Source organism: Labrus mixtus, chromosome 19 (genome assembly GCF_963584025.1).
Source record: "Labrus mixtus chromosome 19, fLabMix1.1, whole genome shotgun sequence".
Lineage (NCBI taxonomy): Eukaryota > Metazoa > Chordata > Actinopteri > Labriformes > Labridae > Labrus > Labrus mixtus.
Window position 1 is genome coordinate 20,049,455 of NC_083630.1, and position 24,640 is coordinate 20,074,094.

Here is a 24,640-nt window from a genome sequence, read left to right on the forward strand (position 1 = left end):
GAGAATCCTCTTCATCACTGGATCACAGATGTGTATGGATGCACGTCAGTTTAGGGTGTCCAGGAAAAGAAACATCGTTCCCCTGCTTAATGAGCTTTTATTTCTGGAGAAAGGTGGTTTAGAAAAAAAGATGACGTCTCACTTCATGTTGGAGATGTTTCTTTCTGAAATCAAGTCGAGGCTGATAAAGTTAGTTGTGCGAACGCAGCTTGACTTGACCACAAATTCCTGGTTCAGCCTAAGTACTTCGCTTTTTGTTCATGGCCAGCATCAGTTCTGACATGAAGTCTCCACCACCTCCACCTCCTCCTCCTCCACCTCCTTGTAGCGATGGTGTCGTACGCTTAGGTGTGGCAGGAGGAATCTTCTTCACTGACGGTCTAACTGGTGCTCTTGGAGCGGCGGCCATTGGAGGCGGCGGCGGGGGAGGAGGTGGAGGAGGGGCGCCGGCTCCTGTAAACACTGGCTGAGGTGGAGGTGGTGGTAAAAAGCCCGGATCAGGAGGTGGAGGTGGCAAAGATCGGCCCATACCTCCAAAACTACCAGGGGGAGGAGGTGGTGGGAAGGAGTTAATAGGTGGAGGAGGAGGTGGAAGAGAACCAAAGCCCGCGGCGGGAGGAGGGGGCGGGAGGAAGTCCGGCGGGGCCTCTGAGGCGTCGTCCATTGGTGGGGGCGGTGGTGGAGGAGGGAGGTTGTCCATTGCAGGTGGAGGTGGAGGGAAGTTTGTAGGCAGGTGTCGCTGGGGAGGAGGAGGTTTTGCTGAGTTCTTGCGTGCCAGAGGAGGAGGCGCAGGGGGAAGGAACGTGTCAGGAGGAGGTGGGGGGAGAATATTCGCCATTGGTGGAGGGGGAGGTGGAGGAGGGACGTTTCCAAAGTCCTGAAAGATAGAGATATAAAGATAAAGAAACTATACAATCAGACAAGTGTTGTTCACCAGGCGGTGATCTAACTGGGTCTAACTTAGAATGCTGCTCCTGGTGAATTATGGGAAATGTAGTATCCAGACTCAAACATTAGACATGAAGTCAGAATCTGTTTCTTTGATTTTTGTTAATCTGTTGCTTATAAATGTTCAAACTTTAGTAAACTACAATAATAAACAAGTTGTAATGTTTTATGAACCTATGAATATAGAGTCAAAGGTATAAGATTTCTAATTTTATATCCCATATATCAAAGATTCAATGGATACATTTTCACATTTCTACATAAGTTGTTAGTTTTAGATGTCAGTTCCCAAATTGAGACGCTTCAATACTTAGATTATTAGATTTCTCAAACCATTCAACGCATCTTCCCTGTGAATTTACCAACACACAGCAGTTCAATTCTTGTTGAGTATTTTTACACATTTGCTGCTTTTATCTGTTTCTATTGTTGTAAATTAACTTGAATGAATATGGCGCCGTGTCTGGTGGCTGGTCAAAACACAAAAGCATCATTTTGGGATTATAAAAAAAAAAAACTAAGGTAAAGATTTTTGTGAAATGTGATAAACTCAATGATTATAACATGACAAATGACATTGATAGAGATCATTGGTTTCAGCGATTTAAACTTAAGAGGGTTGTACCTGAGACACAGGTCCTGGTTGGGGCTTCGGAGCGTGACCATTGGCCTGGCTTGGTGATTTAGCTAGCAAAGAAGAAGAAAACATGAGTAATCATATTCTTAAAGTAAAGTTTTGTACAATTTTCATCCCACCTGGGCTGTTTTTACATCACAGAAACACTCAGTGAGCCGTGTGTGAGAGGCTACCTGTGATGGTGGGAGAAGGTGTTGATGAACTGGAGCTCGATGGCGTGCTGCGGTTGGCCCACACGGAGCTGACGGCAGCCTTCTCTGCTGCTTTAAAGTTTTCATGCAACGACGCACCGTACTGCAAGTCCAAAAAAAAAAACCACACCAAAGACCATGAGTTATTTTTCTAATGGAGATATTTCTTATTATGAGACGCAGCGTTGGCTCAGTTTACCTTTGCGATGCGTATTCCTGTCACCCAAAGGTTCATGGTCCAAGCATCATCACAGCACAGGTACTTGATGTACTGAGAGTCTTTCTGGATCTGAGGATGCTGTAGAGACAAAAAAACAAATCTTGAGCAGATCCATTTCCCGTGATAAAGAGTAGCTGTAAATGCACATTCACTGCTCTGTAATCTGTATTTCACATCAACACCTCTACTTTACCTCCCTGTAAAGCATGTTTGCATTTGAGACAACTAAATTTGAGGCGATTATTTATGACTGACATGTAGAATTTCTAGTTTTGTATTTTTCTTTACTCTAGTGTTAGATTGTATTTACTGTGTATTTATTTCTCTGGCACTTTGTTTGCTCTGCTTACATGCAGCCAAATTTTTTTTTTTTTACCCCTTCTATCCCCACCAATGATATGTACTTGTTATTAACACAGTTTGGGCAAAATATCAATCCTCTCAGCTTGATACTTTAGGGAATCAAAAACAAAGACGTATGTGCAAAGTTCCAATTTAAAGTACTTAGAAAATCGCATTAAAACTATTGTGCGCTGTCTAACTTGCAAAAATACATTAATTGGAAAGTAGGTCCATTACAATACTTTGCATGTATGACAGTGTGCACAAGTTTTTGCTTCGAGTTTTTATGGAAAGAGTATTTTTAAAGTATTTCTTTACTGAAAGCACTAACAAAAAAAGTTACTACATTTTCATTGCCTTTATTTCAAACATTACCCACACAGTGCAAAGCGTCTGCTGACATTGCACACAGATGTTTTTCTAGTGGAAGCGAATGTAGCCTCAATCAGCCTTAACTTTTTAAACTTATGTTTTTCCAACCCAAGTGACGTCACTGTTCAGCAAGACCTGTAAACAGACCTGAATGTGTAAAATCTGCTCTTCTCTAGCGATATCATAGGCTACCACAAGGGGGCAGAGTTAGTCTAGAATCAGAATTTTAATCAGCAACAAGAGTTAACTGGACGTTTGTATTTTCAATTCCTGTTGGTTGGAGTTGTCCTGTCAGCATTTCTGGGCATGAAACTAATACATTAGGAAGCAGAGAACTTGCGGTCACATGTGCACATTTGCGTACATCCTGTAATTCAGTGTAATTTAAAAAATAAGAGATGTTTGATGGTCTAATAGTCGTATTTGTTTGCCAATAAGTGTCCACAGCGGTTCTGATTTGAAAACTATTTGCTGTGTCATCGTACTTGTAAATTGTTTCCCCCAGAAGAAGAAGATGATTTCCAGCATAATGTTTTGCTATCAGTTGTACATAATGAGGATGTTATTAGCGACCACCTCAGGCTGCTCCTCTGAATATAGAACAGCTACATCATGAACTTAAACAGATTCAGTCTCGTCCTCGAGCTGCTGCAGCTATTGGACGCATGTAAACACCACTTCACTGATGTGTCAAAACACACCCATGTTGAAGAGTTTAGCAGAATTATTAGTGTATCATCTGCATACTATGTGCAGCAGCTTTTCTGGAGTTTCACTTCTTATTTCCTCATTAAAAACAAGGACAGAGACCATGAGAAACCGGGTTATTCTTTCCAAACATCCACCCTCACAGGCCATTTTCCTTTGACGTTGGCTGGCAGCACATGCAGTCTCCTCCCTTCAGCTTAAACCTTGAAGACGGTCTCTCACAGGTGGGTAATACAGTTTCTCTGCCTCTCTAAGCTTTTTTTTTTTTTTTTTGATCCTCCAAAAGTAGTCTAAAGGTAATCTGCTGATTCTTCTATTTCCCAGACGAGATAGAGGAAAAGAAAGAATGCAGACTTTCACATCCCTTTAAGAGAGACCACCAACCCATACAAAACTTACTTTTTTTTAATGCAAGTCAGCATTTCTTGGTCTTAAATGGGAACTGTGGCTACCTCTCATCAATGTTAATATTCCCAAGTTCTCTTCTAATTAAATGCACAGAGCTTTTACTGTAAAGAAATATAAGGAACTACTTCAAAAGGACCCGTCTTTACTTCGCACCACATTTGGCTAAATTGGATGAACCCGTCTCCTTTCACTTCTTCAAATTAAACTATTTATTGCATTTCACATGTCCAGTACAGAGATCAGCTGTGCAGTCAACTGTGTATCCTCCAGCAGTAGTGCACCAATATGTCTTGCTAAACTGTGTTGTGTGTTCCTCATTGCACAGACAGAATGTTTTCTTTAGCGTCACAGTCTGGGTGGAGTGGGGGGGAAGTTGCAGCTTCTGTTTTGATCAGTTTAACCGTGACTGGGTGGTAAATTTACGAACTAACAAATGTAATGCTTACTCACCTTCAGGACAAAGCAGAAGTCAGTTGGAGCTTTGTATCTGGTCTTGAAGTCTTTGCCGTAGTACACGTTCATATTGTCAAACTGGACAAAGCAGACAAGGTCACGGGATGACTGAAAGAAAGAAAGATTGGTTAAAAACAAACCAGTCATATACTCAATTTTAATATCTGTCCTTTATGTTTTTTGTAATTACCCATGTTGGTACTTTTGTGCTAATTCCAGCATACTGACATGGAAGCTATTTGCTGATATGTTGATTCATGTGCTAATGTCCTAATAATATAAATAAATGAGACTTTGACGTCCCTGTCGAGTGACACTGGTAACAGTTCTGCGCTGACAGGACGGAGGGGAGTGGGAGTCACTCGCACTCAATGAAAACAAACATGGAAGACAGCTGTGATGGAGGTAGTCATTGGAGGGACAGTGAAGTGTTAGACCGTGGAAGTATTTGGGGTAACACTTTTGTACAAAAAAACAGAGCGACAGAAGAAAGTGTCTGCAGTGAGAATGAAACTTTCAAGTCTTAAAGCCAGATTTAAAGAAGCTCTGGACTCACACCAACTGTGCTCTGAGGGATATCTCACATTTAAAAAGTATTCTGAACAGCCAAACAAACACAGTGTGAACGTAGTCTATTACTGCTTGATTTGTCATCTTTAAGCCCTGCTGCTTAACTTGCACTATCCCAATCTGAAATCATCCTGGACTGGAGTATTAGCTGTTGGACATGTGTTTATAGTCAGGTCTTTCCCACAAAATGATGCCCCCCGTTTGATCCCTGACCTTTGTCTTCCCTTTGGGCACGTAATAAATCCCCGAGGCCCTCAGCTGGAAGAGCCGCTGCTTCCAGGACTTCTTGCCGTCTTCTTTGAGGTGCAGCACGGCCTCGAGATCGGGCACGATGACAGAAGTCCCGCAGAAGTTCTCCTGCAGAGGTGAGCAGGGGGGTGAAAGAAAAGGGGGTCACTGAGTTGAGGTCCCACTAGGAAAACTTAACTTTAAAGAAAATATCATGAGTGTGACTTTATTTACCTGTACTAGCAACTCCTTGTCTTTGTCTTTTATTTCTTTGAGAGCTTTCTGATCTTTCTTCCATAGATAGAAGTTCTGCAGGAATAAGACAAACAGAGCGTTAGTGATCATAGTACACCAGTAAACTAACATAATGGGTACGTTTAGCCATGTTAGCAATCCTGGTTAACACAAGTATCTAACAAGTATCACAATCTTAATATCTGTGTGAGTATGGGCATCTATTTTTGTAGTCTTTATTCCTTTCTGCATGTACCTTTGGTTCCTGTTAGGTTGCTATATCTTACTGTGTGAAAGCTGAGGTTTATTTTAGTGACTTTATTTATACTTGTAGCTAGGTAGATTTGGTTTACAAAATGTTAGCATGCTAACAGTCCAAACCTCAAACACTGAACAAGATGAATGTATCCCTACTTAACATCAGACTTCCAGCTTTGCTATATTGAACACATAGCGTGCTCACGTTAGCATGTAGCTTGAAGTGTTTCTGTGCCTCATTGGTACAGTGACAGAGCTGCTAGCCTAGCATATGGCTAATTGTTTTATTTACCTGATGTCAGTCTGTTCAATATGATTAGCTATGAGAACTAAATGTAGCTACAGAATTGTTTTATTAGTCTGGTCAAGGATAAAAACATTCAACTTTTTAAGTATTTTTTTTATACAAACATACTAAATAATAGCATTAAAATTAGGCTAAGAATCAGATTTGGGTTCAAGTAGGTTTGAATCTATGAGGAAAGTTGTCTTGGTGTTTTGGTGCAAAAACAATGAACACAAAAGTGGAATAAAAAAGTAAAAGCTTTTAAACAACATTACTCTCACTGTCAAGAAACTTCATCACTTGTGGAAAAGTAAAAAAAAAATATAAGAAAACGATATAAAAACAAGAACTTACAAAAGGTGGGATGAAGGAGGTGTAAAGATAATAATGAGCGTGATGGCTAGCCTCGTCTCAAGGAGGATTCAAATCATCATAATAACTTTTCAATCGCCCTTAAACCTAACTCTTTATTCTTTTATGTCTGGCCAAGTTTCCGTTTTTATTATAGTCTGGATCTATATTTGGTCTGTGGCGAGAGAAAGCCTGAAGGGGAATTCTTTTTTTGGTAGCTCTTGTCAAAAGTAAAAATGGTAAATTGATGTCGACGTTCTGTATAAAACAGGCCTGTCTTTTGTGGAAGACATGATGAAGTATTTTAAAAAAGGAGAATAATACGTAGCTGGTTTTTCCAACCTGGCTGTTTGTCTCTGCCAACAGACCGAATCCATTAAACACTCCGAGATTATAAAAGGGTTCCCGTTATATCAACAAACATGCCAAGATCTTGATGTCTTGTGCCTGAAGCTGTTTGGTCTGATATATTACAGTGAGGATATAAATGTAAGAGGTCATTCCACATGAAGGAAAGACATCTCATAATTCAGACAATAATTCAGCAGTGAAAATAGCCAGATGGCGCTGGGCTGAAACAACCTGGAGATAGATATTACACAAACCAATGCCAAGAATAATGAACAGGCCAGTGTTGCACACCATATCTGATTTTGGAGGTATATGACGGTGCATTCAATGAGTGAGAGGACCAACCTGTGGGTTTCTGAACATCTCATTCTTCTCTGTCCGCTCCTGAAAGAGGACTTTATTCATGGTGTCCCTCGCCCACGCTAACAGAGGCTCCACAAGGTTCTCGTGGTCTTCAAACGTCCGTTCTGTCAGAAGAAAAAGGAAATTTAAACGTTAGCAATCCTGCAGTGATAGTTATGAGATTATTTACTGAAAGCCAACATGTGGAGGAATACTTTGAGGTTGTATGATCTTTTGTAGCATCTTTTAATCGTACTCGGTAAAAGTCGAAATACCTCTTTATTGTACTCACGTAAAGTCTGTAATAAATACATTTACTTGCTTTATCACCCTACATAAAAACACAACTTCTCTATCTTTAATAGCCGTAAGAACTTACTCAGCGGATTGAAACACTTTCGACAAATCCGTGCAGCGCTTTAGTAGGGAAAGCCCTAAGCAGAATTCTCATTTCTCCATTCTCCTGTGATTAATAATTTCTGATTGTTTGCTCATATCCCGACTTATTTTTCTTATTTACCTCGGTAGAACAAAGCTGGTTTTCCCATTATAACAGATTCATTTAAGTCATTATCTCGAGATAACTTGCTTGTTTTCTCATGATTACAACATCAGGGTCTAGGAAACAAAATAGAAGGCTGAGATAAACAATAATAAAAGTCCAGATCTTGAAGAGACAACAGGAAATGACTCATTATAATGGAATAAAATGTATGTATGCATGTCTGCTTTAGGCTCCCGTACTCTTTGGTTCCACCAGAACCACCAACAGTCTGAGCTTCATACTCTCCATGGTCTTTCTGTTTTGATCTTTTTTTTTTTTACCATGAATCTTGTCAAAAGGAATGCTTTGTCGTATGTACAGTAGTTCAGTCTGTCACAAAATCTTTAAATCAGCTGAGCTTGGTTCAAAGTGAAATTCACAGCTCTGCCATTGTCTGTTTCTGTGGGTGGACTCAAGGAGGGGCTCGATAAAATACAAGCTTGATCATTCACTGGAAGAACTTTAAGTGGCACTAAACATCGACAACACATTAGAGCCACTTTTCCTCTTCCTCCTCCTCTTCACCCACACCCACACCCACACACACACACACACACACACACACACACACACACACACACACACACAAAGATCTCCATCATGGAGTGGGCATTAGACTGTAGTTTAGCCCCGTTCCCCAATTACAGGATACCAGGCGAGGCAGAGGTAGGCATTAAATAGATTGCAGCCAGGGTTCCAGTCCATAGTTTGACTATTACAATCATTAAACGGATGCTGTGACTTTGCTGCTGGAGTGAAAATCTCTTTGAAGTGCATTAACCACATGGTGTGTTTCGGCGGCGTGCATGGTTAGCACATGGCTGAATTTAACAGCGGAGGTTTGTTTCAACATGGTGCTGATGTTGAGCTCTGTGTCAGGTTTTTCTAGGCTGAGTTTCCTCGACCTTTTGTTGTTAAAGGTTTGAAGCTGAAGACTATGTGCACTGGTTGGTATGTGACACACACTGGGGAGTTTACGGACATTTAAAAATGAACTCGTGTAAAACGTTTCCATTGTCAAACTGTCATAAAGTCCACTCAGTCAGAGATGACACAAGATCCTGTCCTCCCCCAGTGAGTCAAATGATCCAAACATCAGAAGTTTGTGGGTTGTGTGACATGCTTCAAATAGCTCCTCTGACAGCTGATTTAAACATGGGCTGTCATTTGATTAAAAATAAACTGTTGACCAAAGGGAAACACACATTTCCTCATTTGTTTTTCTTGGCAGCATAATGAGTGAAGTCCTCTTTCAAAGTTCGTCCACAGTGTTTCTTCTTCCTGTTTTGGGATTGAGATTAAAGTGAAGTATCTGGTGTTTGATTTGATTTTTAAATATTTTTTTACAATTCTTTATTGCCACTTTAAGAACATACTTCATTTTCTACAAAATCTCGTAGAAGATGAAAATACAAATGAAGACAAGGAACAAACTAAGTTAATCAAAGTAACGCTGAGGGGGGTTTACATAAAAGTTAAGGCTGTCAGCATTAACAAGTGTTGTTTACGGTGAGAAGGCAGTCTCAGAGGGCAGAACAAACACCTAGCTGTGGGAGTGTCACCCACCTGGGGGAGGGGCTACTGCCCTTTGTGATGTCATGAAGGGAAAACCTCCAAACGGTTTGTTTGAGCACATATTTTGTGAAAAGTGGAGCAGGAAAAAGACGGAGAGGATGGACTTTTCTCATGATTGGGGGTTTGTAGACAGACTAAGGACACATATTAGTGTTAGAAAACCATGTTGACAGACCCTTTTAGTCCTCTGTGCTGTCGGCCTGTATTGTTGTTCAAAAATATCATGAATGCGTTATTGTGACGCATCATTGCACTGGGTGACATGATTCTTAATTAAGTTGAACACAGGTACTGTAGACCAGTTGTTCTCAACTCTGGACCCACCAACAACTTCTTAATGAAAAATCGCGACCCACATTGCTGATATTTTTCAATTAGATTTGTTTCATGGGAAAAAGTGGCGTTTGGACCACAACCGTACAAAACAAGTTTTAAAAATGCATCATTTTCGGGCACAGATTCCCGACCCACGGAAAACGACTTTGTGACCCACATTCGGGTCCCGACCACCCCGTTGAGAACCACTTAATGGAATCTTAGAAAATAAAAAAAACATGAAATAGTTCCAGGCTTATCCCTTAATTTAGAGTTTCATGGTTTAACTAGCTGCATATAAAATTACCTGAATATCATTTTCACACAAAATAATATTGACGTAGATTTGATATCTCACAGAGGTTAATGACTTTACCAGCAGTGTCTCATTATAAACGGTTTCAGGGAGGTGAAATGACTCCCTGTTTACGACACATAAAATTGGTTCTGTAAAAATATGAATAATTTATAGATAACCATCGAGGTAACGAGCAGCGAATGGAGAAGTCCAGCTGAAGTAAATATAGCACAGACCGCTCAGACGGAGGATTGAGATCATAAGGCTTCTATTTCCGCATGACAGGGAGGATGACTGACAGTGTCCGATACAGCAAATTAAACCCACCTGCCTACACTGTGTGTGGGTGTGTGGGGGTGTGTGTGTGTGTGTGTGTGTGCATGTAAGAGACAGAGAGAGAATATAGAAAAGAAGAGGAGGAGGGAGAGACAGATGAATCAGAGTCAGATCAATGTTTCATTGTGAGCTCGCTGCAGTGTGGCCGCCATCGTGCCAATAAAAACACAGTCCATCATCTGGACATGAATGAAATATCCCACCGTGCACAGTGTGCGTTTATGTGTCAGTGTGTGTGTGTGTGTGTGTGTGTGTTCAGTGGACAATTCATATAACTGAAGGCTTATGTTGTTAAAGTGGCAGTCTGCTTTACCACTGCTGTGTTTTCCTTGTTCTGCTGATGTATTTGCAGCAACACTTGCACCTTATGCCGCGGCGGTTTAATCAACTGTCAACATAGTCGAGTCTCCAGTGTGCCATTTTATCTTTGTTAACGTTGTTGCTGTTTCCAGTAAGCCTTTTCAGCAGCCCGGTTATTATTCCAATTATTCCATACTTTTGCTTTAATGTGTACTAAATCATCTTTCATTTTCCCCCCGAAAATCATCAATCTGTCACGAGGTGTTTAAATAGCAACTCTGACATGAAATGACAACAGACTGAACCACTGCGGTGCTTTATCAACGGGTGACAACACATTAATAAAAAAGAGGATTGTGGATGGATTGATCACAGCTCATAAAAACTCCTCAGCCCCTGTGCGTGGACAAAGAGGCACTGCTTCAATCGCCAATAGTCCGACAGGTTATAATGTCTTTGCTGTTGGCTCTATTCATTTCTATGCTGATGACACCCAGCTTTACGTGGCTGTGTTTTCTGATCATACAAAAGCTATAATGCTTTTTATAGATTGGTTGGGTGTAAAGGCATGACTACGAAGGTGTGACAAATTTCAATGACTCACCATGAAAGAGGCCAGTGTTTTAACACATCTAATCTGCTCCGACATGCACAAAGACACGTACAGCACATGTAAATATTCAGTCACTAGCAACAATGATTTGATCAATATCATGTTTGCATGATGTAGTCTTCACTTTACATGCTGAAACATTATGTTTAAATGCATTAGATTGCCCTCCCGCCACATAGTGGACACAGGAAGTGACATTTCATTGTTTCAGAGGAAACAGCTGCAAAATAAAAATCTTAAGGAGTCACCCTGAGTCGACAGGCAAGAAGCTTAAGTGTTGCCATGTAGTCTAAGGTTAAGGTTTGGTTCATCATCATCAACTATTTCCCACATGATACAGAGAGCAGCTAGACTGCTCAACGTTCACCTTTATAAGTAAAAACGTCAGTACAGTTGAAGGCTAACTTTAACCACTTCTATTATATTTATCCTTTTTCTTTTTGTTTGTGTCCATTAGTAACCAAGTCGGTTTATTTTGTTTCACTTGTTTGTTTCAGTTCGGTAAAATACTTTGAATTCCACTGATGTACATGACAGCTGCTCTGAAGATGAAGTTGGATTGACTGGTAGACAGAAATGCAGTCTTAGCGCTAAGTAGCATACACTACATGCTAGGCTAACGCACATTTGTTGCTACATTGGTGTGACTTACCAAGATTCAGTTCATAGTTGGTCTCACACAGGCTCCAGTCCACACTGCAGTCGCAGTGAGTCTTCTCAAACAGATTGTCCAGAACCTCCCTGACGTTCTGCCTCTCGTCCACCATCAGGGTCTTTGAGCTGCCGTCAGTCAACAGCACCTTCACCACCAGCTGTCGAAAAAATAGGACTTTGTTTCACTTTTTGGGTATTTTCTCTGACAAATAGATGATGGACTCAAGCAGTGAATTTAATTTCAGCATTCTTGCCGAGAGTTTGATGACAAGATCGACACAAGAGAAGTAGCAGGTAGCTTAGCTTCTCAAAGTTAACGGTTGAAACAAAACACAACCCCTTGTAGAAGACAAATGTTCTTTTAAGTTTATGTTTGGACAACAACATGAGATATAACATGTTATTTGTCATTTTTAAAACCAGGTCTTTTCTCAAGGCTAATAGTTTCTCTTAAACGGACTTTAACTTCTACATGTAACACCCTGAAAAAAGGCTTAAGTGTTTTTCCTATAATGTCAAACTATTGAAGTTTCGTGGTTCTTACATGCGGTTTCCTGTGTCATCTGCCAGACAGATTGAAGAAAACGTTGCTGACAGCAGCAGGTGTCTCTGAAGTAAGACATCAGATCCAGCCTCGAAGCACATGCAGCTTGTTTATTTTCCACTTTAATTACAGGCTTTCCAGAGTAAATGCTTGTTTCTGTTTCCTGATGCTAGTTAGAAGAGTTGGAGCATCAGCACTTCTGTCTCATTCTGTTTAACGTCTTTTCCTTTTCTAATAACTTCTTCCTCCTTCTATTTGACTCTTTCTGCAGTCTTAGCACCTCTGTTTCTCCCAAGCTGGCTGAGATTAATTTTGCTCTGGAGCGCTGCAGTGCTTTCCTCACAGGCTCATATAGCTTCACACTTCCTCTCATCTGAAACAAATCCCGCTTTGGACTCCTGAGGAGTTTCACAGAACCGAGGTCAGCCAGACGCTTGCCTTGTGTCATAAAAATGTGGGTTTCAGAGATGTTATCAAGCGGGTTTAAAGTGTTAGATCACATGTTCCCCTGTCTCGCCCTTCCTTGGAAAACAATATGAATTGAAATGTCACTGGGTATCGAATTATGTTTCCTCTTGCAGAATTTCCTATGTATCTACAAAATTCATGACCCGTGTCGAAAGCATTCTTGGGGACCGGTGGGTTTATCTGAAACCTGAGGGCCTCTGACCACAGATGGATCTGCTGAAACCTCTGAGACCACACCTTCCTCTTCTGCATCTAACAACCCAGGGACAGATGTTCCTGTGAAAGTGGCCAGTGGTCTGTTTCCTCTTCTTTTCTTTGGAACTGTTGTTTGTCAGTTCATTTTAGAAACAACTTCTAAGAATTTAAAATTACCATATTAACTGGGAAACAAGCAACTGTAACAAGTAGTTAAATAAAGATAGAACTTGAACCAGATCCTCAGTCTCTTCACTTATGATAACAGTAGTGTACGCAATGGCATGAAACTAGTGGTTTGTATAAAATGGCAGATCCTTATGTGAAGCTTTGCATGTGAAACCACATGTCAGTACTTCTTTGGGATTGCTTTGAAGATGAGATAGTGTCCACACATCGCCCAGAGAGGAAACCGTACCGTCCTGCAGGATGTTGGCAGGATGAAAGCAGCACATCCATTACTCTGATTGATGGCTCATCCAAAAGAAAAGAAAGAGCCCTACTATGTTTCAACATTACGTCTTTTACAGTCATGTCCATACAGCTGTAATTCACAATGTCTTTAAAGTTTACAGCGCCAGTGGATGTTAGATCAGAGGAGTACACTTCAGTGTTTGGCCGTCTTACCTTTTTCACTTTAGCTTCTTTGAGCTTCTCGAGAGCCAGCTTGATTTTGTCCGCTTTAATCTGCGCTTCGATTTCCTCCTAAACAGGACAAATAATAACATCTAATGAGACATTTGTACTATAATTAAGCACATAATTATGTTCATCTGCCACTCGTTATGGTCTACAATGTAGTTTAAGTCTGGTGCATGCTTTCATTCAGCCATTGTATTCAAACTTATACCTACATATAACGGAAAATGTTCCAATAATTAATACCAAAAATGTCATCTTAGTGTAAGTAATCATGTGTTACATAAAGTGAAAGTTTATAATTTTGGGAAAAGAAAACTTATAGTGCCTCAAGTTAGATATGAATTTCAATAATATTTTCCTACTGGTTTGTTGAATTGGTAAAGTTACAGCTAGCAGCTGGTTAGCTTAGCTGAGACTAGAACTGAACAGAAAATAAAAAGATAGCCCGCTCTGGTTAAAGGTAAAAAATGACCTACAGTACAAACACCTCTACATGTCACAAAAAAGCCATTTAGATCATGAAAAAACAACGGTTATTATGTGCCAAAAGTGACTTTCTTATGTCTTTCATCACTGTGACATAGCCAAAGGCCAACCAGCGGGGACTCCAGGAAGTCATTGCTATTAGACTGAGAAATAGTCTGGTAACATACCCAGCAGTTAAACCATAAATTGTAACTTCTTCTTTATTTAGTACAAAGTAAATAACCCATATATTAGCTTCTGTTTTCCTTGAGCTTTCTGGATGCTGGTAGGTGGGTTTTATTACCTTTGGATGAAGGCAGATAAGCGTTTTCCCTCCCGTCCAGCCTAAGCTATTTGCATATTTATTGTGTTATCCATGAGCGTGGTATCTTTCTTCTTATCTAACTCTCAACAAAAAGACTTAAAAACATATTTCCCAAAATATTAGAATATTGTTTTAGAAGGGTGCAAAATGTAAATCAGTGGCGAGTTAATTTCTGTTGCAGGAGGTGTCGTGTTTTGTTTGGATTGAGTTTTAATTTCAAAACTGGAGTGTCAATTCAAGACCTTCATCCGGGACGTTACACATAATCTGCTGAATCTCAATTAGCTGGGATAGGGTAACCTTTTCCTTGGCTTAGGAATCAGGTGCTAGTTCATAAAAATCCTGTCTCCAGTGCAGATTTAATGAACTTGTACACCTTTAACAATGACACATTCTCTGCCTCGGCACAGCTGGTGTTTTTACCTCAGAAGGATGAGGTAACAAGCCCTGCTAAAGCAATAAGCTCCCGTCTGGCTTCATCCCCCCCCCCCCCGCCGCTGCCAGATCTTACCTCCCCTACTCCAACCTTTGGTATTGATCCTGTTACTCTTTTCCTGCCTCATGGCTGTGTGTGTTTGATCTGTTCCAGACAGACTGCTCGGCTGCTGTGCCTCACAAAGCTCTGTAACAGTAACAGATGCCTCCATCCGGCAACCACTTCGCCATGATCTCACCGTCCAAGAGTCGTAAGAGCAATACTACTCTTCCCATTTCAACAAAGGCAAAAAAGACTCACCAGAAATTCATATGCTGGGAACTGGGGATGTTTTTGTTGTAATACTGTCTTGTCACGCAGCAGGGCTCAGAAAGTGCTTTCGGGTAAACTAAGACACACCACCAATGAAATGAAGATTGTGACGTTCTTTCCTCTTTTTGCCTTCTGTTTCCCTCTATGCATACTGTATTTTAAGAGCAATGCATTGCACAGAAATGTGTCAAATTTTTCATCACTATTTTACTTTCCCTACCATTTCTCTATTACTCTAAATGAAGACTCCCACTTCTTTAATTTTGGACCAGTTCCCAGTAGACAGGTCAGAAGGTTGTTGCATAAATGCTCCTCTTATCTTCAGAACTGCTGACTCACCATTGTAGGCTTTGCAGACTGAGGAGGCGGAGGTGGCAATGGGGAGGCGGAGGAGGAGGCTGGGGTGCTAACATTGCTGCCGGTGCTGCTCGCGGGTGATGTTGGGGAAGCGATGGAGGAAGCAGAGTAGGTGCTCATGCCCTTAGGTGGGGCCGGCAGGTCTGATGGGGGCGGTGGTAACACCTTCTGATCGTTCATCTTCGCCGTGAGTTTCTCTTCCGTTGCATTGATGTCGGCTACCAAAACGGCCATGAGAGCATCCAAATCATGGTCTTCCAGTTCATGGAGGGACTCTGGTGGTAGAAGAAATTACATTATTTCTAATGAACACAAAGTCCAAAGATATTTTCAAACTGTTACCATCTAACCTATAACTCCTCTCCTTAAAAATGTTGACTACTGAGCTAATTTTTTAAAACTACAATCAAGTAGAGGATTCCTTGGTTCCTTTTTTGAAACAGCTTGTACTTTCCCTAAACATTCAGAACTATATTTATGTATTCATTGTGCAATAACAACTAAATGAAAGTATTTCCTACAATTCGTCCCTTATTCATCTTCCCTTTTCTCCCGTGAGAAACAAAGGCTAAAGCAATAGTTAATGGTGTAAAGGTTGCATTTATTGTTTTAGAGAAGTTATTGTTCATCTGTCGGTCAACCAATCGACTGCAAGTTTAGTCTGAAATATCTCAACAACTCTTGTTTTGCCATGAGATTTGTACAGATCAATAATGTTTCCCCAGGGAAAGAAGTGTGCTGACATTTCCTCACCCCCCGCTGTGAGTTTGACATTTACAACAACTACTCGAATTTACCTTAATAACCCCATCAAGAACATTTTGATCATTTTTCAACCAACATTATTATCAGGTAAAAAACACACTTTCATTTGTTTTTATTTTGGTTTGACCATCTAGTTGGCAGACGACAAATAACCCCATTATCCTTTGTGTGTTAATTATCAAATGGTAGCATGCTAACCTGCTAACCTATCGTGGTTAAAGTAACAGCTAAACATGGATTTAGTTTTTAAATGTTGTTAAAGTGCTTATTGGGTTAAATTAACTTACGATACAAACATGCTAAAGAAATATAATAAACCTGCTAAACCTTAGCATGTGAGCTTTGTTATTGTTTACATGTAGCATGCTAATGTTAAGTTCAAAGCCCTGAAAGGTTCTAGTCTGTCTTTACATTTTCAGTCCTGTTAGCAAACAGCCAAACATTAGTTAGCAAACATATATGCTTAATTAAAATGTGAGGGGTTAGGGTTAAGGTAGAGCACTGCTAAAAGCTACAGGCCTAAGCACGGTTTTAGATTTTTAGTCTTAGAAATTGTGGGTTCAGTTTTATCTATAGGCTAGAGTTTTTTATGCTACGTAAACAGCTTTATGGAGCTTGATCTGATTTGACAAGCCTGACATGCTTAATGGCACAGATAATAAAAAGACAACAGGGAAAGGGACATTTAGAGTGGTAATAACAACAGATGCTGTAACCTTGCTTTAACATTGGCCTGCTTGTTTTACAGCTCATTATAGCCGGAGTAATTAGCACGTACCGGGCCCTCAATCTTTATCTGAAATCACCTCTTGAACAGGAGCCAGCAGAGCAACTGGATGCTGTTTAGCACCTCACTACATCATCACCTCTCCAGGTAATCATTATCATTATCTTGATAACAGATGAAACATGCTACATCTTTGCAAAACTGCTGTGTACAAATAGGTCAAGGGTCCAGGTCTTTAAAATGTAAAGTTACCATTAAGGTCTGTGAATCCAATGGAGTAGTTCATTTCAGTGGTGCTGGGGATGGGGAGGGGTTCAGGAGCGACTGTTGGTTGATCGAGACTCTGAAGGACAGAAAGAACAAAGCAGGGTGTTTGTTGAGCATTCAAAAAATATCTGAAGCTACAGCTAAAAGACCCCAGAGGCTCAGTGAGTTAATCTACAACATATTCTCAGTGCTCTGAAACATAAACCACGCATAAACATTATGCAAGAAAGTATGTTTACACGTCCAATATTACATCTGTTTTTAGGTATTTCACCTAACAGGGCTTATATGTGTAATATTAAGCTCCACAGGCGAAATGTCAGTGATTTAAAATACCTGGGGGGTTTGAAAACAACATCAAAGTAATCAGCAGGACATTTCACTGAGAAAAAAAAAGTGTAATCTTCTCTGGCTGCCTTATGAGTTTGCCATTTGACCTCCCCTGCAGAAGCAAGTGTAATTTATGGCTGTTAGATGACCACAAAGAGTAATTCCCCTCCGCCGTGTCTGTTGTGCTGACCGGTCTGGGTGATCGATGGTGTGCGTTAGTAAGTTTGTCGTCTGTCTCTAAAAGAAACAAGTCTATTTAAGGTAATATGGTGAAAGATTTAACCATGGGTAGTCTGGAGAAAATGTGATGTGTTCAGAGGGAGTTGCATGAAAAGAGTCTCTGTCATTTACACACTATATATTATTGCCAACACATGCATTATTTATATTGCATTATTGCAAAAACAAAGATGATCTGATACTGCAAAGAAAAAAAGGTCAGTTTTTATGAAGTTCTTGACTTTCATTTTTTAATTTGATCTTTAAAATTCTCTTTTTCCTCTTTAGTGTTTTTTCTTCTTTTATACCAACAACTACATTTGTAACTTATGCAACAGAGCAACTGATGGACAACACAAATTAAGAGGAAAAACAAGGGCAATAATAAAAATGTTAAAATAATGCACTCACTTCTTGGAAATAAAGCTTGAACATTTAAGTATTAGAAGTAGAATCATTTACTTATTTTGGACTAAAATAAAGGAAAACAGTGATGAAGTACAATAACACCCAACAATAAAAAAACAATGAGTAAATAAAGAAATAGATGGTAACAAAAAAACAAGCAATAAATATGTATATATGAAGAGAAGCACTAAAGAGGTGCTATCTATCTTCTTCAGCTTCTAGTTGTTATGACAATGGTGGTAGCTCACCTGTGTGAGGAGGTCCATCTCCCCCAGCAGGTCGGTGAACATGGCGTCTATGTCGTCTATGGCGTCCATCTGTTCAGAGCAACAAAAGAAATGTTGGAGACAGAAAATGATTAAAAGATCAGACTTTGGCTTGTGACAAAAATACTGTTTTAATCAATTGTGTGTGTTGATTAGCGCTGTGAGGAAGCAAAGAATGTTGTTGATTTGCTACAGTTGTCATGATGACAGAGAAGGAATGTGTGGAATGAAGAGGTAAATCTATCCGCACAGTAAAGTGTTAAATATACATGAAACAGCCGGCGCTAAAACACAGCACTGCTGTCTGATTCTGACAGGCGTGCAGTTGGATTTTGCCCCCCTGAGGACACGTCAAATCTTGCAAAACAACTCCAGCCCAAATTCAGAGGAAAAAAAACTACGTATGCATAACTTCCAGGCATTCATTTTTTTCCCGCCACAACTTGTTGTGTCTTGTTGGATGTTTTGAACAGGAGAGTGCATCAATATTCCTTTTTGTATTCACAGCCTGAATCACACTTAAAATGTACTTTATTATTTCCAGGAGTGCCTATCACACATCCAGATGTTTTGTTTTTTGCAGGGATTCACTTCACTGATGGGATTCTTGCATGTTTCTTAATGTAATCTTTTGACCTCCTGCTTCAAAATGCCACACTGACATTAGTCAAACAGAGTAACTGGAGTTCATGACCCATACTTCTGCAATCAGTTCTTTGCCAATACAGACCCTTATGTGTTGAAATCATGCTCACATTACAAATTAACATGTTCAGAGTTTGATACCATAATGCAAACCAAACAACACAAACAGCCACTATCTTCAAAAGAAGTTTCAGTCTGAAGAATAAAAACAGCAGCAAAGGACTGTTTGTCCTGAAGATTCTCTTGAGATTTCCTTCTGTAATTATGTACAACATGCTGTCGCTCACACATGTTTTATTTAAATCCCCCATTCCTCAGAGTAAATGTTATGATGGGCTACAGTGTGCAGTCAAAACACAGTCCCTGTTTTCTTACAGTGGACTCTGACCAGTAGCTGGAAGGTGTCAGTGGGAGTTCACTCAGTTACAGTACATTGGTTTTAAGATGGGGTTTTACTTCAATAATTCCAGAATTGTAATGCGTTATATTGCAGCTTCTGTGCAGCTCCATTGCATGTTGATGATCTAGTTTGCCCTGCAGAGACTGTGCAAGTATTCAAATAAATTAAAGTATTATGGTTAAAGACATTTCAACAGGAAGTAATGCTGCTGCACTGTAACTGCTGAAGCGGTCTAAACCGAGTTAGGCAAGCCACATTATGACTAAAGACTGCTCACATTAAAGACACACCTCTAACTGTGGTTCTGTGGATGTTAATGTTTATTAACGGACTCTTAATAGCTACGCTGAGGAGTCATTTTTGAAGATTTACACATGGTAGCGTAGCATGCAAAAAGAAAAGGTGACCATGGTAGACAATACCTACTTTTACCTTGGCATGTAAGCATTGATATTGTTGCTTTATTAGCATGCTCATATTAACATTTAGCTTGAAGTATAGCCTACTAGAACCTAACAGAGTAAGCATGGTTAGTGCTATCTTGAAAAGTTAAAACCTTTCCATATTTTACACACTATGCAGAATGATGGCAACATGCAACTATTCCTTCATTCATATTCAAGTGTTTGGTTTTAAAGTTTGGAACAAAATGTGAATCAAACAAAGTCTTTATGTTCTTACAGCGATGGTGATATTGCTTGTAAGATGGGCCAGCTAGCCAGGCTATCTTAAACCTGTGAGATCAAGCAAACCAAGGTACTGAGTAGGGCTCAACTTTGTTCATAATGTTAGCACTGTGGTCCTCAAATCTTGAAGGGTGGGATATGTTCATTTGAAAGAACAAGAAGAAGACACAGGTTAATATAAGGCGTAGTCAGGGTTACCTAATAGATTGGTGTGATGATGGTTATGGTAGCACTATTATGGCTATGACTTCATCACAAACAAACCTCATTCACACCTTGTTTTTTTTTACGGCTCTCCCTTAAGCCAAAACGTACAATTAGAAAAAACTTTTAAAAGTCTGCCCACCCCTCAATCTCATTGGTTTTCTGTCTCACAAAAAAAATGCTTGCATAACTACATCTTTGTCATCTTCTTTTTTTTTTTTTTTCCTGCTCAGCAGTACACGAGATATGAAAATACTTTCTCTAACAAAGTGTAACCCTCTGCTTTCGTTTATCACAGTTTGGAATCTGTTCAGTAAACTTTAAGATCCAACAGGAAAAAAAGAAAACATTTGCATTTGGATTTAATCAAAACCAAACCGGGACATTAGAGACAAAAAAAACAACCTTTCAGTTACACTCTGAAGTGTGACTGATGATGTTCCAGGCAAAAGTTCATCCAGTGCCGTGACATGATGTTTCTAATTTGAATGTGAAACAGATCAATATTGCTCCGACATCTAACACATGGTGTGTGCATGGATGATCAGAAGCTTACCAGACACTGTGTATCCTCTGATTCCATTGATGCTTTTTGGCCTATTTTAGAAAACAAACTTCTGAGATACTGATGGTACTGAGCAATGTATTCCACAGTGACCACATTTGGTAGGATCACAGTGTTGGCCCATAATTTCCATGTGACGTGTACATGTGGCCCACTCCCCCATCTCTTCATTCAAATGGTTTGCCCCTTGGAGGAAGTGGTGACAGGGTAACTTCCTGCAACTTGCAATGTTGAAATCGTGAAGGAAATGGTGACATGAACACCCACCTGCAAACTTAACCCGGCTTGCTTTGCAACAATGAATAGCTTGAAAATAATTTGCATTGAGATAGTTTATGGCAGAATGGCAGAACACTAAACGCTTGCAGTCTCAATATCAGCACGTTCTCATTATAAATAAAATTTTCCGCTATAATGACTCCCCAATTAGTTTAATTTCCCTCCTCTTCCTGTGGAGTCACATTTTGCATTGAGTTGTGACAACCGCGTATTACAAACAACATCTCAATGAAACAACCACAGAACGATTTTGGACCATCACCAACCAAACACAACAGATGTAAACACTGTAAAACGTTGAGGTTTTTTGTTTCTTTAAAGGACACAGGGAAAATGTTTTTTTTGTAACTCTGTTGAACTTAGTGAAGTGCTTGTGCAAACAAGTCAGAGAGTGTGAGCGGTCAGACCTTGAAATCAAAGAGACTTGTGCTTAAGGAGGCAAAGATGTCCTTTTCTCTCAAAAGCTATATTTAAAGTCACTTCCTTCACAGATATGATTCTTCTTCAATAGTAGGCCTATGTGTGATCTGCAAACACATTTTTATCTGATTCTTTGGTTGCTAACTACTAGCCAACCATTTGAGATCGTTTGAGCTTTCTGACACCTCTGTGCTAATTTGATGTAGCCTCCTTAACCAAATCAACTTAAGCATCACCTAACTAGCCGTAACTAAATTTTTAACCTTAAAGGATTTCCAGCATCAACCAACTTAGTGTAATAACCTCATTTTTATTTAAAAATAGAGCTCTAGCTAGCCCAGTGCTCATGTAGTAAAGTTAGCCTAGCTTAGGCTACCCCTCCCTTTTCAGTGACTGATTCCAGAGTTGGTTTTTTTTAGCTAGTTTTTGTTTTGTAGATTGAAATCTGAAGAACTTGATCCCTTTTCAACTATAGCTACAGGCTATTGTTACTTGTCTTGACATACACAATATGACTTGACCTGTTTCCAATCTACAGTCTTGGCTAAGCTAACTAGCAGATTTTATGCCTCTAGCTTCATCACATACGATTGTTGTATCAATCTTCTCATCAAACCCTCAAGAACATTACCCCACAGGTCCAGCTTTTCTCTGAAACAAAGAGCAATGACTTTGAAAAAAAAACATAATTTTCTCAAGAATTGAAGATTTAGATGTTGAATCATACTGAAGATTTTTATCAGGCGTCCTGGAAAACGTTCATAGTTGAAGCGACAGTTTGGCATGAACCCCTATGAAAGAAAGATAACTGATTCATAAAGTGCTCTAAAGTGAGCTCTACTTTCCACAGGGAGGATAAACTTATGACAACTGTAATTGTCCTCTGAAAGGTGAGGAAGAGAGGCCGTAATGAGATAATTTAATTTCCTTTCAATGACTGAATACACTGCAAAACAGAGTTGAACTTAAGATTCATATTCAAATCTTCTGGACAACACTGCTGCATGAATAACACACTCATCCAAAGTATGTCTCTGCCTCTTTGCAGAAACCGCTCTGAAATATGTGATTTGTCAGCATTCATGAAATATTACTGGAAACACTCTGGGATTAAATATGGCTGGTTTCCAAACCCGCACAATGCATTGAGAAAACACCCCACTGTACTTCTGGTATCCTGAGAATGAAAAGACAAAAATATAGCATGCAAGCGACGTCTACATTCCTACAGAAACTGTTTGCCCATGAAAAATCTCAATTTTAGTCCACATATGCGTAACTCAAGTTTCAGGGGAGAGCAAATGAAAACCAGACAACACCAGTAAGTAGCCGTATCGAAGCAGAGCATGTTTACCATAATGTACATAACGCCCTCTTTTACTCGAATCAGATATTCATAAAGCAGACGTGTTTACAGAACTGACTGATCTCTACTGTAAATAAGGAAAATGAAGGACTCTGCAGCAGAAATAAGTATTGTAAGGCATAAAAACCTGGAATCATAACTTTAAACAACACCAGGGTTTGTTTGTTTGTACTTGTTGAAATCAGACACTTAGATTTACATTTACAGGCTATATTTACTTTGAGGAAAAAAAATCCCTACCTTGTCTTTAAATACACAAAAATCCCCAAACAACGTGACTCATTCGACAGTCAGAAAACATATTTTGCTGGAGTTTCTGACATGAAAAGAGTACAAAAACACACTGACAACTAAAGCACTTTAACTCCACTGCTCCAAGTGGATTCCGTCATTTTTCACTGCTATTCAAGTTAAACAAAAGCCAAATGGAGAAAAATGTTCCTATAATTAATGACAAACTGACAGCACTATTCCATATTTAATATATGAGGCCAGTGTTATCTGTTTCATGTGGTTATTGAGTCATACAGCAGTCTGACATTAAAGCCAGGTCCACCCATGTTGGAAGGAAACACTTATGAACAAACACCTTTCATCATATGAAAGTTTGCTCAATAATTCCCTTATATCAAACAAGCAACAAAATTAAATCTTACTGAAACAAAGAATTATGTGTGCCATTTTAAATGGTTTAAAAAAGGTTTGTATCAAGTACAAGGATTTAAATCTCAATATTTCACAGGATCTTATGTCTATTTAATGAGCATTTTCTCTGGTGTTCCTCCAGTAAACCAGGATAAACGTTATCTGAAAGCGCAGGAAACCAAATACAACAAAGCTTCAGACAGTCAGAGTCATAGAGAGGTAAGCAGCTTCAGTCCGCCGTTAACTGAAGGTACAACTTAACAGACTTGTAACTCACCTTTTCGAATGTTTTTAATCCGCTTTTCACCAGTTAGTTTCAAGACAAAAGCTTCATGGAAACCAGCTCCAACTCAAAATGTTATTCTCAAACCAGGCTCACCACCGAAAAACAGTTACATGCAGGCTCATTTGGGTGTGTTGATGTGGATTGCATCTGTTGCTCTGGCTCTTCACTTCTTCCTGTTAAATGCGGAAGTGCAGGTCCAGACCTGTCATTGCATTCCTGCTCAGAAGACCTCAACACTTTCACAACGGTCCTGTCGAGGCAGCCCAGGGCCGTCCTTATCGCCGCCTTATCTGCACTGCACTGGAACTGTTTCAAAGCCGCTGAAACCTGGACTTAGATGAGAAGACTTCTGTCAAGTTCGGTGTGACTTCAATTCAGGGGGGCTGATTGACAACTGCTTGAGCCGTCGATGAAGTCTTCGGAGGAAAGACAGAAAAAGAAATGTGTCAGTGCAATCGAGAAGAATGGCTGAATCAGCAGAAGGAGTGTCGCTCTGAGTTAATAATTCACTTTGCTGAAACTGATTTACAGCAGCTCTTTAGGCTAGTGTGCAAATGTGGCAGCGCCTATGAAGTACACTAGACTCCAGCTCAGCCCCAGTAATCTCAACTCTTCTAAAAGAGATAGTGTTACTTGCAGACACGGCCATACATTTAGAAAATATTTGCATTTGCATGTTTAAAACAAATCCTCTCTAGGAAAAACATTCTCTACTCAAATAGAAATACAGATACTTGTGTAATAATAAGTAAAATGTACTGATAAAGTTTGTTTACTGAAGTAAATGTAAAAACATGTCATGTTTAGAAGACTTTTTAACTCTTTTAACTTAACTTCAACCAGTTTTACAAATCCAGTAAACTGAACGTTTAACACTAAGACAT

At 39.7% G+C, this 24,640-nt stretch overlaps 1 protein-coding gene across 1 annotated transcript; it reads right to left on the reverse strand.

Annotated features, from left to right (window-relative positions):
- Positions 1-81: 81 nt before the first annotated feature.
- apbb1ip (amyloid beta (A4) precursor protein-binding, family B, member 1 interacting protein) lies at positions 82-24,254 on the reverse strand. The gene is made up of 14 exons (XM_061064029.1): positions 23,744-24,254; positions 18,243-18,298; positions 17,023-17,113; positions 15,261-15,553; positions 13,369-13,446; positions 11,533-11,692; positions 6,903-7,024; positions 5,312-5,386; positions 5,063-5,206; positions 4,277-4,387; positions 1,976-2,074; positions 1,759-1,879; positions 1,574-1,635; positions 82-877 (listed from the first exon to the last, which is right to left on the reverse strand). Exons 2-14 carry the CDS (start codon positions 18,282-18,284, stop codon positions 239-241), a joined length of 2,037 nt encoding a protein of 678 aa, XP_060920012.1. The 5' UTR covers positions 18,285-18,298; positions 23,744-24,254; the 3' UTR covers positions 82-238.
- Positions 24,255-24,640: the final 386 nt, after the last annotated feature.

What these genes read in the sequence shown, in the direction of transcription:
- apbb1ip (XM_061064029.1), bottom strand. Translation starts at nt 18,284, where the DNA reads ATGTTCACCGACCTGCTGGGGGAGATGGACCTCCTCACACAG. An exon ending in TGGATTCACAGACCTTAATG is followed by an intron (nt 15,554 to 17,022) that starts GTAACTTTACAT and finishes TTCTACCACCAG; the next exon opens with AGTCCCTCCATGAACTGGAA. An exon ending in ACAAGGAGTTGCTAGTACAG is followed by an intron (nt 5,207 to 5,311) that starts GTAAATAAAGTC and finishes TCACCTCTGCAG; the next exon opens with GAGAACTTCTGCGGGACTTC.